Raw genomic sequence first — 20,396 nt, 5'->3', positions numbered from 1 at the left:
AAAAGTAATTATTCTGATGCAATGACAGTGCTTTGGCAAATTATCATTCCCATTACTAGGAAATTCATTTAACAACAATAATTTATCCTGAAAGTTTAAATGAAAATAAATTGCATAATGTTTACAAGTGCTGTCCAAAAAAAATTTTTATTTGTAATCCATAGCAATTGATGTTTATAAATGAATTTTATATTTGGTATGGGTACTATATACTTCCATCATCCTGTGAAACATAGATGTTTGTAGAAGCATAATTAGGTAATAACAATAACAACATGGTATAGTGAAGAACACTAGAATCACAGGACCTGGGTTTAAATCCTACCTCTGACACTTAGAACCTGTGTTACTCAATTTCCTTAATTCTAAAATGAGGAAATTGGACTAGATCATCTCTTAGATCTTTTTTTATTCTTTACCCATGATGCTATATAAATATTAAACTCTTGAGAGTCTTTTGGTACAGAAAATATCTTTAATTCTGTTTGATCAGTCAATGAAGAAGGCTTTTCTACTTACTGAAAGCTTTTTCCATTGATGTGATAAAATTTTGGATTTAAATTTATTGCAGAACTTATTTCCTAATATCATTATATTGCATTTTTTAATAAAAGTATTTTATTATTTTCCAGTTACATATAGAGATAGCTTTTAGCATTTGTTTACATAAGATTTCCAATTTAAAATTTTTCTCCTCCCCTCCCCCAGACAGCAGGCAATCTGATATAGGTTATATATATATATATATCTTCTCTTATAGCATGACTGATGCAGAAATATGTTTAATGTTGTTATGCATGTGTGTATGTGTATATGTGCATAACAACATTAAACATATTTCTGCATCAGTCATGCTATAAGAGAAGAATCAGAGCAATTATATTGCATTTATTAATGGTGTCCAAGAAGAGCCTATGGATCTTACTCTTATTTTTAATCAATCTTCCATCATTATTCTTATTTTGATTGTTTGGCTTGTGAACTGTTATAATTTGGGTGTTTGATACTTCAAAGTTGCTTGGAAAATTCTTCCAAACTACATTAATCCCTGAATATAATTCTATAACAGTAAATTGTGTATTTCCAGCTCTTTTGATTGAGATCTTTGACTTCCTTATCTTGAAGAACTGGGCCCTCTGCTATGCATTTTTCCTACAAATAATTATGTATGTCTATAGTGTTGTTTCCTCGAAAAAGCTAAAAGAATAGACTGGAATAATGCATTTTTAAAATTTCATTTTCCAAAGTCTTGATGTTAAGCAAATTAAGGTTTTTCACCAACATTCACATATATCTACCTACATTTAACTTAGATTTTAGTAGGCTTTTCCATCTGTTAGGTCATATGAAAAGATTATAAATTTTAGCACTGGGGCAGCTAGGTAGTACAGTGGATAAAGCACCGGCCCTGGATTCAGGAGGACCTGAGTTCAAATCTGACCTAAGACACTTGACACTTACTAGCTGTGTGACCCTGGGCAAGTCACTTAACCCTCATTGCCCCACTTTAAAAAAAAAAAAAGACTTAATTTTGGGGCAGCTAGGTAGCATAGTGGATAAAGCACTAGCCCTGGATTCAGGAGGAACTGAGTTCAAACCCGGCCTCAGACACTTGACATTTACTAGCTGTGTGGGCAAGTCACTTAATCCCATTTGCCTCACCAAAAAACAAAACAAAACAAAACTAATAAAAAAAAAATAAATGAATGAATTTTAGCACTGACATAAGTGTCTCTAGCAAATGGATCAAAGTATCATAAATCTAGACATAGACAGGATCTCGGGGACTCTAATTTAGCCTCCTTATTTACAGATGAGTAAACTGAGACCCAGAGAGATTAATGTCTTATCATTGATCACACAGCAAACAGCAGAGCTGGGATTCAAACTCAGGTCCTTTGACTCCAAATCCAACATTCTTTCCATTGTACCACCCTGCCTCCTTTTACACCATATCCAATGTCAAGAAAAACTGTGTACGGCTTCTCAGCACATTGGGTGAATTTATGAGAGTCTGTGGATGTGTATTGATATGAATCACTGAAGGGAATAGCCACATCAATAAGATACTTTTAAGCACTTCCATGTTAAGTTAACAAAAATGAGAATAAATTATTTGTAAATAAACCTTAAGTTTCATTGTTACTGTTATTTAACTGGGTTCTTCCTTTAGTAAAATAATATATGTAAAGAGCTTTGTAAACCTTAAAACATCATATGCATAAGAACAGACATTGTGTTGGTGTTCTTACTAGTTCTAAGAGGAAATGGCCATTGATAATGATGATGAATTGGAATGTTTTGTCCTAGGATATTCTTCTTCTTCTTCTTCTTTTTTTGCAATTTAGACTGCAGATCCTGAATGTCAAGAACATAAAAAACAAGGACAATCTGAAGAAGTAGTGGAAAAAGAAGTATTTGATCTCTATGGTGACTTCAGTGATGAGGAATCCATGGGAAGCTCAAGGAAAAAAACTGCTAAAAACAAAAGTTATGATAAAAGTAACACTACAGTTTCTCCAGGACAGCTTACTTTACTTCAATGTGGTTTCTCTAAGTTTTTTGAAGAAAAAAGTGGTTTATTTGAGGATAGTGATGAAAATATTGAATCTAATGATGAAAGTTCTGATGATCGATCCTTGTACCATCTAACAGAAGCAAAAGATGATATGATTATTGACTGTCAGAAGAGTAAGAGCCCTGGCAATACTTTGTTGCATCAAAAAATAACTAGCAACTTAAAGCAAAAAGAAAAATTTAAATGTCACAGGAGGACAGAGACTCTAAGATGCAACGTGTCTTCTGATTCTGATAGTGAAAGAAACTTTAAAAATGAAGATGAAGAGCCCTGTGCTTCACCCAAGACCACAGAGGCAGAAGATAGTTCAGATTCTAGTGATGTCATCTTTCCAACACAATTGCTTTCCCGTAACAATGATGAACAAGTGTTTGATGCATCTGAAAATTCCAAAACAGAAAACCCCTTTAAAATGACAACCAGTGTTGACCATTGTTCAGGTCCTAAGAAATCTGATATCAGGGTAAATTATTCGGCTTATAAAAAAATAAACCATCCACAGAATATTGTCCAAAAATCTATTAAAGAAAGGAAAAGTGTAAGTGATATTAGTGATGAATCAGATGATATTGAGATATCCTCAGAATCAAGGACAAGAAAGAGAACAATTAGCTCTGTGCATTTTAAGCCCAAAAAAGGAAGCAAAATGAGGCTTCATGACAAGCTGCAAACAAATCGGCTACGTTCGGCAGATTTAGAAAGTGACTCTCAGAAAATAAATGATTTTTCATCTTCAGATGATGATTCAGCAGCCTGTAAAATCACTTTCTCCAAACAGAGTCATAGGCGAAAAAGTAAGAAATGTAGGCTTGCTTTTTCAACAGAATCTCCTGGCTATAATAAGAAAAATATCAGTTTTCCGCAACGGGAACTTGAAATCCTTTCAAAGGAAGATAATGGCATTGCCCAAGAACAGAAAGGGGAATCCATGGATAACTTTTTAGGTAACTATAAATTTATTCTGAAGATTTTTATTAAAATGTTTGTACCATTAGAAACTCTCACTTAGCATCCTTATCCAGTTTCAATAGCTTCAATTTTCAACTCTGTGCACATGACAGAATCTCGGAATTGGAAGTTGCCACCTATTTAAGTCCATATTTGAACAAGAATTACTTCTACAAAATACTCAGCAAGTGGTTATCCATCTTTTGCTTGAAGAGTCCTAGTTAGAGGGAACTTTTCTACCTACTAGGAAAACCCATTCCACTTTTTGGATAGCTCTCACTGTTAGTTAATATCTAGCTATCCTTTCCTCATTTTGTCCTTGTGAAGTTCATTTTTTGAACTTAAAGTAGAGAACCGTCCATTAGTCATTAGTTGTTTGGGTTTTTTTTAACCGTGTTGGCCCAACATCCTAGTCTGTCAGGATCTTTTGTGATCCTGACTCTATCATCCAATGTGATACCCATCTCTCCTAGCATTAGGTCATTTACATATTGCATAAGCATGCCATAAGTACCTTTACCTAAATCATCGAGCAAAATGGCAAATGAGCCAACCTCAGATCCCTAGGTTGCTCCACAATAGTATTTATTCCAAATTGACATTGAGCCACTCTTTGAGTTTAGCTCTTCAACTACTTTCAAATCTACTTTTCAGTCCTATTACCTCACATGCTTGACTTTGTCAAATGCTTTTTGAAAAATCTAAATAAATTATATCTACAACATTCTTATCTAGTAATCAAATAATCCTGTCAAAAGAGGAAGTCAGATTAATTAAGTATAACCAATTCTTGAATCTATGTTGGCTCTCTGTTACCACTATTTCCTTTTCCAGGTGTTCACTTTACCATCCTTTTAATAATGTATTATAGATTTTTTTTTTCTAGATAAAAGTCACACCATCTGGAGTCTGCAGACTCCCCACTCTTCTCATTTTTTTGAAAAATCTACATTTACCTTCAGTCCTATGGGACCTACTCAACTTTGTGGTAATTCCCTTTTTTTCTATGATCTTTCAGATATTGACAGTGACTCAGAAATTACATCTGCTGGTTCTTTCACTGCCCAGTGATAGATTTCTTCCAGTTCTGATGATATGAAACCATCAAGGGCAGCTAGATCTCCCTTACAATCCTCCTTCTAATTAGATTTCAACTCTATATAGATTTGAAATATAGGTTTGGATTTCAAATCTATCTCTTTAACCTTTTTCTTTCTAGTTTCTCATTTCTAGATGCTTTCTAGACAGATCCCCTTTGATATCCTGTTCAATTCTAACTCTTTATGTCAAAAACTAAACTCATCATTCCCTACTGCACCCCAAAAGTCTCTCCTCCTAAATTCTCCATTTCTATAGATGTCACTGCCATCTTCTCATTTACCCAAGGTCAAAACCTTACAATTCTCTTTGAGTTTCTCCTGCCCTGCATCTCGAAAATCTAATCAGTTCCCAAGTCTTGTTGATTCTACCTTTGATATTTTTGCATTTGGTCCCTCCTTTCTCTTTACAGTGCCACCACTCTAGTTCCTACTTCTATTTTCTCGCCTCTTTCTCCTCTCCAGTCCATCCTGTCACAGAGTACTTTTTCTAATGTCCATGTCACTTCTCTCAAAAACCTCTAGTGATTTCCCACTGCTTACCAATTAAATTGTAAGCTCCACAGTCTTTGCTATATAAAACCAACCTGCCTTTCTAGCCTTATATTATTCATCTTCATATCTCTACAGTCCCATCAAACTAGACTAGTTCTTATTCTGTATTCTCACTCTATCCTCCCTTGCCTTCATTTTTTTGTTCCCTGTCTGGATTGGTGTTTCTCAGCATCTTACCCCTTCCTTCATGGTCCAGCTTAGATGGTACCTCTTTCACTGAGCCTTCCCTGATTCCCTCACCAAAAAAAAAAAAAAAAAAAAGATCCCTCTCTTATTTGAGTATCTGTCTGTATTATGAACTTGACAAATATCAACAAACTTGAACATTTAATTGATTTTGTTTTCTCTTTTAGTTTTGCATCACTATTACCCCCCCACTCCCAACTCTCTCTCTCTTTCTCTCTCTCTCTCTCTCTCTCTCTCTCTCACACACACACACACACACACACACACACACACACAGCTTTCCCCAGAAACTATACCTGATGATTTTTGTGGATTTATTTTCTATGCTGCTACTTTCCTTACAGTATTAATTGCTTCAAGTAATTTCAGCTGAATTGAATCTCTAGGGTTTTCCAAATAAACTATCATGTTATTGGCCAGAGTTGTAAGTATCCTTTCCTCTTTACCAATACTTATTCCTTCAGTTTCTTTTTCTTGTCTTACTCTCATAGCTAGCACTTTAGAATTATATTGAAGGGGCAGCTAGGTGGTGCAGTGGATAGAGCACCAGCCCTGGATTCAGGAGTACCTGAGTTCAAATCCAGCCTCAGACACTTAACAATTACTAGCTGTGTGACCCTGGGCAAGTCACTTAACCCCAATTGCCTCACTAAAACAAAAACAAAACAAAGAATTATATCGAATAATGGTGGTGATGACAGCCTTGCTTTTTTCCTGATCGTAATTAGAAATGGCTCTAGTATTTCTCCATCACATGTTATGCTAGGTCTTAAGTTTTTTTTGGATAGATAGTACTCATCTTGTTTAAGCCAATTAGTCATGTTAGGAATAGAAAGATCCATTTTAGTATATATTTTTAATTACTATTAACAAAAATGAGTATTTTGTTTTGTCAAAAAATGTTTTTAGTATCCATATCATTTTGTGATTTTCCTTTTGTTATTAATCATGTCTACAATGTTTTTGGTTTTTCTAATATTGAGGTGATCTTCCATTTCTGTCATAAATCCAACCTTCTCATAGTATACTGTAGCCTCTTTATTATGTGGTCTCAGAAGAGACTGGCTAATATAAAAAAATAAAGAAACAGATTTTCTCTGTTAACATATTTTATAGATTCAATTTTGAAAATTCTTTTGCTCTGAGCCAACTCATTGTAGAAAGAATGAGCTTAGGTCAAGAGTTCTTAACTTAGGGTCCACGAACTTTTTAAAAAATATTTTGATAAAAATTATTTCCTTTGAATTCCTATGTGTTTCATTTTATGCATTTAAAAACATTCTGGAGGGCAGCTAGTTGGCACAGTGCATAAAGCACCGGCCCTGGATTCAGGAGGACCTGACATTTGACACTTTCTAGCTGTGTGACCCTGGGCAAGTCACTTAACCCTCCTTACCCTTCAAAAAAAAACCCAAAACAAAACAAAAATATCCTGAGAAGGAATCCATAGGTTTCGCTAGACTCCCAAAGGGGTCTGTAAAACAAACCAACAAACAAAAAAAGGTTAATCACCCTTGTCTTAAGAGATCTCATTATTTTCTCTTTGCATTCACTTGTAGTCATTTTACATCTAATATTTAGCTGTATTATTTAGGCAAATCCTTGTCATATGGCAGGTGCTTAATAAATGCCTGTTGACTTTTATCTACAGGATTACACATCCTTTAAGGGCATGGAATCTGTGGAGGTAATGCATTATAGAAGTATGAGTACTTAAGAGACCCTGTTCTGGCCTTGGCCATATGAGCCTTTAACCTCCCCAGTCCTCAGTTTTCCTACTTATATAGTAGGAAGGTTGGACTAGATAACATACAAGGTTCTGTTCATATTTCACACTTCTAAGTCATGTGTCATATTTACCTTTGTGCTTCACCCAAAGCTCAGCAATATGCCTCACATGTAGTAGACACTTAATATATTTCTGAAGCCTTGTTTCAGTTCAGAGAACTTAAAAATGTTCAAGTACTTAAGTACTGGACTGAGTTTAAACTATATCTTTGGATTTTATAATGCAATTACATACTTTTGGAATTCCATTAATGTCAAAGTAGACAGCAAAAGTTATTATAATAGATATGTTGTTATTTGATTTTCACTTTCAATGTATCTTCTTTTTTTAAAATGCATGAAAATTTTCTTCCGTACCTACGGAAATATATTTGGTTTTGTGTTAGTCAGTAGGCATTTCTTAAGCATCTATATGTGCCAGGCACTATGCTAAGTGCTGGGGATACAAAGAAAGGAAAAAAGCAGCCCTTGCTCTCGAGGAGCTCACAACCTGCAAGGAGCTATGGACAAACAAGATACACAGAGAATGAAGTGGAGATCATTAACATAAGGAAGGCACTAGCATTCAGGACTCTTGGGAAAGACTTCTGTAGCCCTGGAAGAAAGCCAGGGAATCCAGGGAGAGAATTCCAGGAATGGAGGAGATGAAGTATCTTGTGTTAAAGGAAGAGCAAACAGGCCAGTGTCACTAGATCATAGAGTTCATGGAAAAAAGTAAAGTGTAAGAAGACTGGAAAGGTCGGAGGGCCCAGATTATCAATGACTTTAAAAGCCAAGCAGAGAGGCAGCTAGGTGGTGCAGTGGATAGAGCACTAGCCCTGGAGTCAGGAGTACCTGAGTTCAAGTCCAGCCTCAGACACTTAACACTTACTAGCTGTGTGACCCTGGGCAAGTCACTTCCCTCGTTAAAAAAAAAAAATTTTAATTAAAAAAAAAAAGCCAAGCAGAAGGTTTTATATCTGTTTCTGGAGGTGATAAAAAGCCACTAGAGTTTATTGAATGGTCTGGAGTTAAGGTCGAACCTTAAATCGAGGAAGGTCATTTAGGCAGTGAGGTGGAAGATGATCAAGGGTGGAGAGAGACCGAGGCAAGGAAAGCCAACCAAAAAGCTATAGCAGTAACCCATTCATAAGATGATGAGGGCCCACTGCAGAACTCATCCAAGAGGAACTTTGGGGGCAAAACATATTTTGAGGCATATCAGTAATTAAGCCATTTTAGATGTCACATGAAGGGCATCATGACCTACTAGATAAAATAGCTCTATGACCATGGACTGAAACACAGCCTCTTAGCCAAGCAACTCTTTAAGCCTAAAAGTACTGAGAGGTCATTTATCTGTGATGGTAGAAGGAATTTCCAGATCTGGAGTTCTTCATACTATTGAAATTGCAAGTCAGGCTGAAAATTTTAAACATATCATGAATACTTACCACAGTTGTTCAGATTTTTAGAACCAGGCTGCTGAATAGACTTGGCGTGCTGCAATGATAAATTATGACTTAGTTTTTTCTAATTGGAAAGATTTACCATTGATCTTTGGAATTCTATTTTTTATTCTTTGATATCACACAAAGGTAAATGGCTTCTATTTATTTTTCTGGGTATTAACATTAGTGAAGTTTTCATCCCAGAAAATATGTTTTAAGAATTCTATGGGTATTTTGTGAGTAAACTTTAGATCATAATGATTTGAAAATGTGGACAGAATATTAGTTGCAGTTTTAGCCATCCCACTGAAACACTTCATACTTTTATATGATTGGAAGGTTCTGTTTGAGAGAGGCCTAAAACTGAAATAGTACAATATTTTAGATCAGGAGAGGGATTCATTGCCAGAGCTGTTGGAAGGAGCTTTCATAGATCCTGGCTCTTTCCCTATCACTTATGTCCATAATTTAAAAATAAATTGTAGGTGTCTAAAAACAAAACAATAAAGAGTTTAGCCATATTTAAACGTCTTTCAAAATTTTTTTTTTCATTTCCTAAAATGTTACCAATCTTGACATTTTCTGGGCATGGGTGCAAAAAAAAGATAAACTACAAATAATAAAGCTGAATAAAGCCAATCAGACAAAACTCCCTTAACCATAAACCCCATGCTTCTGTTGTCACTGTGTCAAGAACATGCTAAAGGAAAAAGATAAGTCCAACACTGTTCTTTAAAGGAAGTATATTCTTTCTACCATGAATCCTCTATTGGCCAAAATGTGCCTCAATTGTGAAGGGTAGGACTGTCGACAAAACTGAATTGTTTTGGGGCAGCTAGGTGGCGCAGTGGATAGAGCACCGGCCCTGGAGTCAGGAGTACCTGAGTTCAAATTCGGCCTCAGACACTTAACACTTACTAGCTGTGTGACCCTAGGCAAGTCACTTAACCCCAATTGCCTCACTAAAAAAAAAAAAATTGGATTGTTTTAAACTGATTTCTACAATCATGGTGGAAGGGAAAGGTTGGACCTAAACAATTTTAAATCTTTCTGTTTTCAAGAAAAAAAAGGAAAATTTTCAAATACCTACTAAGTATTAGAATTGTGATTTTTTAAGTAATGACCTGATTGTTTCATTAGAGAATCAACAATAAGATAATTATGATAATAATATATATATTTTTATACATTCAGGTTTTCTTTGGGAGGGAGTTAAGTGCACATAAGATAGTCTTCTTCTCCATTCATTCATTTTATAGCTTATCCTATCATCTATGCCTAAAATACATTTTTCTACATATTGGTTTACTGAAATTCTCTTCCTTCAAGTCTCATTTAGATACTACCTCATTCATCTCTCTTTCTCCACTTACCCTACCCCAGAGCAAAAATTTCTGTCTCTGCAAATTTCTCATAAAACTTCATCTATTCATCTTCTCCTTTCCCCTTTTATATTCAGCCATGTGTCATATTAATTTTTATCTATATCTGATCATCTTAATAGAGTATAAGGTCTTTGTGGACAGGAGAGTATGTCCTCTATAATTTTTTGTAACCCCTATTTACCTAGTATAGTCCCTTGTACTTGGAATAGAGATTGGGACCAGATCTGGGATTTCATTGGCATAGGGATCTACTAGGTCAGGTAACTCCCTCTAACCAGTGCAGGTCAGTACCTTCTCTCTTAGATAGTAAGTAGAGCACATAGAGTTTAAGTGACACCCAGGGTCACACAGTCAGTATATGTCAGAAGCAGGACTTAAACCCAGGGTTCCCTTACACATAGTAAATGAAAAAATGTTTGTTGATTTATCAAACTGGTTGTTTTTTTTTTGTAATGATCAAACTCATCTAATGGGTATCTTTTATCACTTCTCAGATGGTGTTCAAGAAGTGGCTTATATCCACTCCAACCAAAATGTCATTGGATCAAGCAAAGCAGAAAATCATATGAGTCGATGGGCCACACGTGATGTGTTTGAATTGAAACAATTTTCCCAGCTCCCTGCTAACGTAGCAGTATGCAGCACTAAGGTAAAGAGGACAAATAGCATCTTTTAGCCATTATATATGAGGCTATCTCTTTATTGCTCAAAAAGACTTTCTAATAAAGTGATTGTTATAGGAATGAAATGCCTTCTAGAACAAGATTTCTGAACCCAAACTATACTACTTACAGATCATATGGCACCCAGCATTTCAAGTCAGCTAGCACTCATAAGCAGAGCCATAACTAGGAGAGGGTAGCTAAGGTTTTTCCTAGATGGAAGGGAGACACATTTCCTCTTCACAGCCAGCCAGCCTTTTAGCCAGGGAGTAGTAGAGCAAGGATACTCCAGATTATTGGCAGTTTGTTCCAGGAATGAGGAGCAGTCAAGGACCTGGAAAAATGTCATCCTTCAGACCAAGATCCCGTGTAGCCTTAGGCAGAGGGACAGCACCATTCCCAGGCATCCTAGAGATGAATAGCAGATGAGTTTGTGATTTCTAAGACCACTATGAGAGGGCATTTAAGACTCCAGGCAGTTCCTTTAGTAGGTATGTGTGGGGATATATAACAATCTTAGGACAAATAGGTGGTGGTCTAGAAAATGGTCCCCCAAGTGCTTCTACCACAACCAAATTTTCCCCACGCACCAGACTTTTTAGTTAGAATTCTTTTATTTATATCAGGTAGTGGGGACCAAGAGCTAGGGAGAAGGAAGAATGCAAGAATAGAGGGATTTGGGTTCAAAAGGAATGACAAAAATATTCAGTATTTTAAATTAATAAGTTGTAAGAGGCAGATAGATGGCCCAGGGGATAGAGTGCTGGGCCTACAGTCAGTAAGACATGAATTCAAATCCAGCCTCAGACACTTAGTAGCTGTATGGCCCTGGGCAAGTCACTTAATCTATAATTGCCTTAATCATCCAAAGAAAGAAGTGGCAAATAATTCCATTATCTTTGCCAAGAGAACCCCATAATGGGATTAGGAAGAGTTAAACATGACTGATCTCTTGAACAACAAGAAGAGATAAGAACGGGAATAATGATCATTGAACTAACTACTTCACAAGATTGCAATGAGAAATATTATTATTTTGGGGGGTGGGGCAATGAGGGTTAAGTGACTTGCCCAGGGTCACACAGCTAGTAAGTGTCAAGTGTCTGAGGCCCGATCCTCCTGAATCCAGGGCTGGTGTTTTATCCACTGTGCTACCTAGCTTCCTTCAGGAGTCGGAGTCCCTTAGGCAGTTGGATGTTGGACATCACATCCCTCTGGCAACTCCTGCGGCGGCACTGGTGCCAAACTGTACTGGCTCTGCCTTTCCTTTGGATCCACCAATGTCGCGGAGAGGGAAAACCTGCTGCATGGGCAACAGCTTGTTTTCCATATTCATCCGCCCAGGCCAGCACCCTGGAGAGGACACTCCAGCTACTCCTCATGGGGTAGATACAACACAGGATGCGGCAGTTACTGGTTATAAGTCACTCAGGAGCTGCGGCTCCCACATCGGACTGCACAGCCACACTGTGGCCTGTGGCTCTTCAAGGCGCTGATCCGTGGTCGTCCGCAACTGGTGGAGGTGTACTACTACTACTACTACCTAGCTTCCCACCTGTAATGAGAAATAAATGATATAACAGAACCATTTGAGGGTTGCATCTGCTGTGAAGTGAAGTATAATATTTTTCCTCATTTAAAAAAAAAGATCTCTTAGGTTTTTCTTATAATTTCTACCACTTTTAATATAGAAAAATTCCACATCTTCAGTTATTTTAAATTCTATGACCTCTCTGTGGTGATATGAAAAAAATCACTTTATGATTTTATTATAGAGAATAAATTAAGGAGTTTAAATAAAAATAAAGAGTTTAAAAGCATTTATGAAGTACTCTATGGAAAACATTGTGCTAAGAGCTGGAGTTATAGATACAAAAGTACAATAGTTCCTGTTCTCATTCTAATGGGGGGTTGGCAAAACCTAGAGGAAGTTTGAGCTGCAAATCGGATAGAAACTCCTTTTATGGTACATCAAGAAAGCATAGGGGATAAAGCACCGGCCCTGGATTCAGGAGTACCTGAGTGCAAATCCAGCCTCAGACACTTGACACTTACTAGCTGTGTGACCCTGGGCAAGTCACTTAACCCCCATTGCCCCCCAAAAAAAACAAAATTAAAAAAAGAAAGCATAGGGGCAGCTAGGTGGCGCAGTGGATAGAGCACCAACCCTAGATTCAGGAGGAGCTGAGTTCAAATCCGGCCTCAGACACTTGACACTTACTGGCTGTGTGACCCTGGGCAAGTCACTTAACTCCAATTGCCTCACCAAAAAAAGAAAAAGAAAGCATAGATAGTAATGATTCATCTTTAGTGCCATTTCCATTGATAAAGCCCCATCCATTGAACCACAAGACAGTTCCAAGGATTGGAGTTGTGAAAGACTGCTTTTATGGTTCCTCGGTAGCCATGACTATTGAGGTTGCTGCACCTATAGAGCCAACTATTCCCCAAGGGATATTCCCTTGGATGTGATAGATATGGGGGGCAGGCCAGAAGTAAACCCCGTGCTCATGGGGAACAGCTTGTTCCAGAGCTATTGGGTTTACTTGCTCATTGGTGGTGGTTGGTCCTAGTTGGTGTTGGTGGTTAGAATAGTTATTTTATCTCTAGATTTAATTGTTATTTGCTATCTGTGATATGAATTGTAATGAAGTCATCAAAAGTCTATAAAGTTTCCAATCTTTAAATATAATTTTCTTCATGCAAATTTATTTAGTTAGGAATGAGAATAAACAAACAAAAAAAAGACCACTGGATATTTCTCAATATAGTTTTTGGTTTTCAGTTTTGTATAATTGACTTTTGAATTTGTGGAAAGAGAATCATCTCTTGATTTTCATTTAGATTTGTGTGTGTGTGTGTGTGATTTTGCCAAAGAATTGAGTGCACTGCATTTTCCTGGCTTAGTAAAAGCACTTTTTGTAGTATACGAGGAGAGAATTGGACCATGGACACAAAAACAAATCTCACAGCCTCATTCTCTCCCCAATTGAAGTATGCTTGACCAATTTCTAGTCTTATAACTGTGTTGAGAAGACAGAGAATAAATTGGAGATAGTAAAGAGTAGAAAGATGAGTTAAGGTAATTCAGGGGTAATACAGTACTAAAACTACAAAGTGGGCCAAAAGGCATGAGGTTTTTATAACTTTTTTGAAAATCATTTTTTCTGTATTTTTTGCCATTTATGAGATTTGGTTTTTCACACATAATGTAAATTCATTTCATATATTCTGTGTTATAAATTAAAAACAAAAAATAAAGGAGTTATTAAATATTGAAACCCCTTTATGACTTTTGGCCGACTCTGTACAAAGTTAGGTAGATTGATGAAGGTATCTTCAGTGTGGTGAAAGTGACCAAATTGTGATTAGAACAACATAGAATACTGAAAGTTGCACAGATATTTTTTATTGTCCTGCATAGGGATAGCATTCTTTTCTATGGGAATACATTTCCCTAGTTTCTTCATATTAGCGATACCTAATGTATCCACTTGCCAGGGAAACTATGGACATTATTGGCATGCTACAGTTTTCAGTGTCACAAAGAGTTAAAAACAACTGAGCAACAAAAAGTTACCCACAAGTCTTTGTGTTAATATCACATTTTGTGCTATTGTCACACAGAACACAAAAACAAAATAGGCCTATAGTTCTGATTCCATATTAGGTACTAGAAATGGGGTCTAAAGTTATTACTGCCCTTTTAAAAGTATCTTAAGTTGAATTGATTTTCAAAACTCAGTCAGTATTGACAGAAAGGGAAAATAATGCTATAGTAGAAAGACTTTTGGCTGTGGAGTCAAAAGACCCAGGTTCAACTCTTACCCCTGTGCTTTACTACCCATGTGACTTTGGTCAAGTCTCTTAACCTACTTTGGCCTCAGCTTCCTCATCTTTGATAATAATAACTGTCATTTATGTAGCATTTTAAGGTTTCCAAAATACTTTATATGTTACTTATTTTGATCATCACACTAACCTTTTCAAGTAGGTACTATTATCCCCATTTTAAAAGATAAAACTGAGTCTCACAGAGGTTATATGACTTGTCCAAGGTCTCAACTGGTAAGTGTCTGAAAGCATGTGTTTGACACCTTTGAACTACATGGTCTTTGAGATTCCTATCAGCTTTAGGTCTGTCATCCTGTGATTTTCTAATGAGTGAGAAGTGTGTCTGCCTTCAGTCTTCTGCAGGTTTCCAGGTTATTCATTTAGGGAAGTAAAATAGAAATATCATCCTTCCCTGAATAAACGTGGTCAGAAGTCTTTGATATGAATAATTTCAGTGAGGATGTTAAGCTAAAGATTTTTGTAAAGACATTTGCGAACCCTCTTATAAAGTTTAGTCTATTTAGAGGGAGATATGGAGGGCATTCAAAAAGCCATCCTACAAATCTGAGGGAAAATATCTGTCATTGATTACATTTTGTCTTCTCAGCTTTGCTTCAATATTCCTAATAACAGTCACAGCAACACATAATAAGCCTGAATGACAGATGATAACTTGTACTTTGGAAGGGAAGAAAAATGCAAACTGGGGGCTTAGAGAAATGGAAAAATAAAAGTTAGAATCATCAGTAGTTTTAGGAAGTTTCAAAGAACCTCTTGCCTCTGAAGTCCCTAAATCCCTAGATAACTCACCTATAATACAGTCTATTTGATGCTGCACTCTTGTCCAAAATATTTATGCTTCCTCCAAGTTGTTTTTAATATTTCACATCTGTCACTAATGTTTTATAAGACTTTGCCTGAATTTCAAATTATTTTGTGTATATACAATCAGATGTAGATATGTGGTTCCTTCTTCTAAGAAAACAAAACAAATCCTGATCATTTCTACGCATAAAGCTATGAGTAATGACAACAATTTGTTAAAATTTCACTCTGAAGGAAAACTTCAAATATACTGGGTGAGAGGTTTTAACCAAATTTCTAGACGAAAATATTTTAAAATGGAAAAAAACTTGTAAAAGAAAATCCACTGTTATCTTGTAGAATCTATCGTTTTTGTGTATATAGGCTTTCTGAGCTGGAAAAAACCTATGTATTACCTATTATTATTTCAGAGTTATAACAGAGAACCTCAGACAGAGTGATAGTTTGTTGTTGTTTTGTTTAATCTTGCTGATAATTGGAGTAAGGACAGATCCTGTAATATGATTGGTGAAAGGAGCTCCCAATAGCTTCATGCACCACAAGAGGAGGAATTTCCACAAGGTAGATCAGCACCTACTCTGAAATTTATAGTCTGAGAGAGTTGCCTTGAGCTCTTTGAAACATTTTTCTTCATGTGTCTCTTAGTTTGCCTTTTTTTTCTTTTCAGTTTAAAGTTCATGCTTTGTAGAACCTCATTAAAATACATTGAATCCAGTATGCTGAATTAAAATTTGATTATCATAAAATATTGAGTTTTCTTTTTAACTGGTACATTCTACATAAATAAAAAGTTAGGTGTTTTAGAGCTCTTTATTAAGACAACACATTTTAAAAGACAAGCCATTCCATGACAAGATGGAAGACCTCATCCAGCAATATTTTAAAATTAAAGACAGGAGATATTTAAGAGTTTAAATGTGTTGATAACCCTTATTAAAGTTAATTTGCTTTTGTAATATGGGAGAATATGTCACAAAACTTTACTGTACCTGTTTGTGATGTAGTGCCTCCCTTTTTTTCAATCAACTGAATGTTTTCAACTTAAGTTTACTTAAAGTTTTACTGAAAAGAAATATACAAAGACAGCATTCAATTGAGGATTAATCACTATGGCAACTGAAATGTGGTGACTGAAAAGGGGAGGATATATTCTCCCCTCAGTTTCCTGCCAGCTGTCATATTCAACCTCTGTGGCAAGAATCCAGGCCAAAATATAGACTGTGACCAACTCTAAGAAACTATATCTGTATTTTTATAAATTGGTACAAGTATCACACTATAAAAGAAGACTTAATCCCCTGAATTGGATGACAGACACTTGGCACTCTTGCCAGTGTTTGACAGAGAAATAACGGGATGCTTTGTAGTAAAACCTGGATTAATGGTAAACCCCTCTTTATGTTATTGCAGTGTGGTGTAAATGAGAGAACTAAGAATGCTGTCAGCCTGGGGGGTTGGGGGGGAAGTGCCTTTTGTATACCCAGTGCAGGTTTAAGTGCCGTTCAGAATACTGTAAATACAAAAAGTTGTGTTATTAAGAACTCCTCTTTTTTGTATTTGTATTAGATGGGCATTTTGTAGATTACTTAAATAAGGGATTTCTATTGGCTCTACTGGGTTTGATTGCAGTGTGTTTATATAGCTTTTCAATTTAGCAATGATGGGATAGACAGTTTAAAAAGAGCAGAATTTGAAGAAATATGCCATGCTATTTTACTGTTTTTAAGACAATGAATGGAGTCATGCTTTAAAATAATTGATCAAAAATGATTAGTTTATAAGTTTGTGCTGTTCAAATTATGATCTCAGAATGTTATGGAATTAATTCTTTTACTATTTTTATCATCTTATATGAACTTTATTTTTGTAGTTGAGTATTTGTTTTAAGGTGTATATGTGTGTATACATAGATCGATTTTATGTATGTGTGTGTTTATAATTGTTTTAGTGCTTCTCAAACTTTTAGTAGTTATCTAAGTGAAACTATACTACTGAATTCAGGTCATGAAATGTCTTTTATGTTCCTATCTTTGTAAAAATGATCAATCATGGTTAGTTTTCAGTCTCAGTAAGTCACTTGAATGAATCTTCAGAGAATAGAAAATTCAGAATAGACATGAAGTATATATAGACCTATTCTCTTACTTAGAGGCAATAAGAATCCTAGGTATTAGGCCATAGAGATTTTGTGAGAACAGTGAGATGATGTAATTAATGATGTTCTGCATATAAAACCTGTGAAGCTTCTTGGGGGAAAAGAAAGAGCTGTACTAATTCAGTACATAATCCTAGTAGATATTATTGTAATTATAAGTTTCATTAATCACAAAGGGTTGGCAAATGAAGCATCTTTCTTTATATAATGACCTTCTATTAGTGCCCTGCAAATACAAAATTGATCCTTGAACTGATCCTGTGACAAATCCAGTGTAAAAAAAAAAATAAGAAAGTATTAATGCATTTGACATGGAATTAACACAGATATACTTGTTCAGCATTCTGCTCAGTGAGAAGTGATCATCTAAGAACAATTGGCATCCCAGAAAAACATGACAGAACAAAGCCCCCAACACCACATTAAAGGAAATCATAAAAGAATAATGCCAAGGTTCCATCAATATTTTAATATCTGCTTACCTTTGCCATTTTACCTCTGGGAGTGTGCAGCAGGGTGGGGGAGGAGATTTCTCTCCCACTCTTCCTAAGCAGTAGCCTCTTATAGCAGAAGCTCATGGCCTTAGGAAGCTAGAAGCACATAGCCTTAGAAATCTGTCGTATGTATTCATTATGTGTTTATGTCTTTCTTTTTAAGGACTGTGTCTACTCTTCCTCATGTATATATAGAGGAGTACACCACAGGTTTATAGGGGAGATGTTTTATTGCTGCTGTTCATACTTTATAACATTTTAGCCTTTGCTTTGTAATTACTTTGCTAACTAGATGATTCTCTCAAATTCTCAAATGGAACTTTGATCTCTTTGAACTGAGAATTCCCTTCAATGATACAGATTGCAACCCATCAATGCCTGCCAAACCTGTGTAACACTTGTCCCAAAGAGACACCACTGTGTGTCTACCCAGTGTGCTGGAAGCTAGCATCAAGAGGGTATCAGTAAAACATTCTCATTGTTTACCTTTTATTCTTCTTTCTTGCCACATAACCAGCTCATCTTTTCTTATTATTCCACAGTTCCCTTAATGAAAGTGGCACAGTGGATAGAGTATTAGACTTGAAGTCAGAAGAACTGAGTTCAAATCCTGCCACTTCTAGTGGCTAGGAGCAGCCTCAGTTTCTCTGTAAAATGAAGGTCATAATAGAACTTATCTCACAGATGTTATGTTGATCAAATGAGATAACATGTAAAGGGCCTTGTAAACCTTAAAGAGCTATTTAAATGCTAGATATTGTTGTTGTTTTTTATTATTATTATTTGGAGTTGTTTACATGTTGGATCCTGTCACACCCACCATTGGCCACCCCATCACACTCTGTGTATACTTACCTTTGGAGACATTATGTTTCATGTTCCACTGATATATTACAACACTGATATAATGTTAGAATCAAATATATGGGCCTTTACTTTCATGGAATCCTTAGAATCGGTAGAAGAACTTTGCAGTTTCCTGAAAGTAATACAGCCTGATCTTCTCTTGTAACTCTGGTCCCAATTCACTGTCCCAGATATGTATACATTAGACAAGCTCTATAGCGTGTCCATCCAACAGAAGTTCTTTATTCACTTGGTTTTTCCTACATAAATGGACAAGCCACACCTCCTTGAGTGATTACAGATTTCTTCCAGAAGGCCCTGAAGTGTCCTGGAGCATGATCTGATCAGTACAATGTCATCCACAAACAAGCATGTCGCTCTCCATAGGAATCCTCTTTTACCTGTACTCTTTCAGGTATCAGCTCCCTTACAGTGAGTGGTGCATACCATTAGCTAGCATACATACCCATGTTTTATGCTTTGACTTGATGATGGTGGTGGTGGTGGTGATGGTGATGATGGCAGCTAACATTTATATATGGGTACTAGGTGCCAGACACTTGTGCTAAGCACTTTACAAATATTTTCTTATTTGATCTTCACAACAAGCCCAGGAGATAGGTGCTATTATTATCTCCATTTTACCATTGAGGAAATGAAAGCAAACAGAGGTTAAGTAAGTTGCACAGAGTCACAGAGCTGTTAAGTGTCTGAGGCTGAATTTGAACTGGGGTTTTCCTAAATTCAGGCCCAGCACTCTATCATATACACATATGCCTGTGTGTATGTTTATATGTGTGTGTATGTATAGTATAGCCATGTCACCTGGCTGTGCCCCTACTTATTACCAGATGGTCATTGAACAAGGTTACCACTTTGTTACAGAAACTCTGTTGGACAATCTTGGCTTCTAAATGGGAGATACATTGTTTTGAAGGAATCTATAAAGTGACATTTTGTTCTTCTGAACAAATACTTTTTAAAAAATAATAAATGGGGGCAGCTAGGTGGCGCAGTGGATAGAGCACGGGCCCTGGATTCACAGGAGTACCTGAGTTCAAATCCGGCCTCAGACACTTAACACTTACTAGCTGTGTGACCCTGGGCAAGTCACTTAACCCCAATTGCCTCACTAAAAAAAAACAACAACAACAAAAAACAGTAAATACATTGGGATCTTATATTCTGTACATCTTTTAGTCACTAGTGACTTGTGAAATGGTAAAGATGTGGATGCTGTTGAATGACCCTTGCAAAAGCCTGTTTGTTCCATCACTAATATTCTCATTGAGGATGACCTTGATTTGTATTTAGATCACTCATAAAAATTTCATACAGATGAGAGAATAAGTAGTTACTGAGGTTTTTTTGGTCACTTTTTTTTGGGGGGGGGGTTATTAATAAGATCCAGCTCTTTTTTTTTTTATACTCTTTTGGCATCTTCCCCTCCTTCCAGTACTTTGTATGTTGATTCCTCAACATTCCCACAATTGTATTACCTCCAATGCAGAACTCCTTATGTAATCAGTCCAATCCAGCTGTTTTTTTCTTTGTTCTCCTTAGTGCCATTCTTACTCTATAAGGACAACAGGGATTGTGATATTAGGGTCTAT

General features: G+C 36.2%; 1 protein-coding gene across 4 annotated transcripts in view; it reads left to right on the top strand.

The window, feature by feature from the left end:
• ERCC6L2 (ERCC excision repair 6 like 2) overlaps nucleotides 1-20,396 on the top strand; it is a 149,610-nt gene that overhangs the window by 91,204 nt on the left and 38,010 nt on the right. For all 4 annotated transcript variants that reach the window (XM_043976904.1, XM_043976903.1, XM_043976902.1 and 1 more), the window contains exons 16-17: nucleotides 2,349-3,522; nucleotides 10,462-10,616. In XM_043976904.1, coding sequence (XP_043832839.1) covers nucleotides 2,349-3,522; nucleotides 10,462-10,616 — 1,329 coding nt within the window. The remainder of the gene's footprint in view (nucleotides 1-2,348; nucleotides 3,523-10,461; nucleotides 10,617-20,396) is intronic.

Source organism: Dromiciops gliroides, chromosome 1, assembly GCF_019393635.1.
Source record: "Dromiciops gliroides isolate mDroGli1 chromosome 1, mDroGli1.pri, whole genome shotgun sequence".
NCBI lineage: Eukaryota > Metazoa > Chordata > Mammalia > Microbiotheria > Microbiotheriidae > Dromiciops > Dromiciops gliroides.
This window is presented reverse-complemented; position numbering and strand designations above follow the sequence as displayed.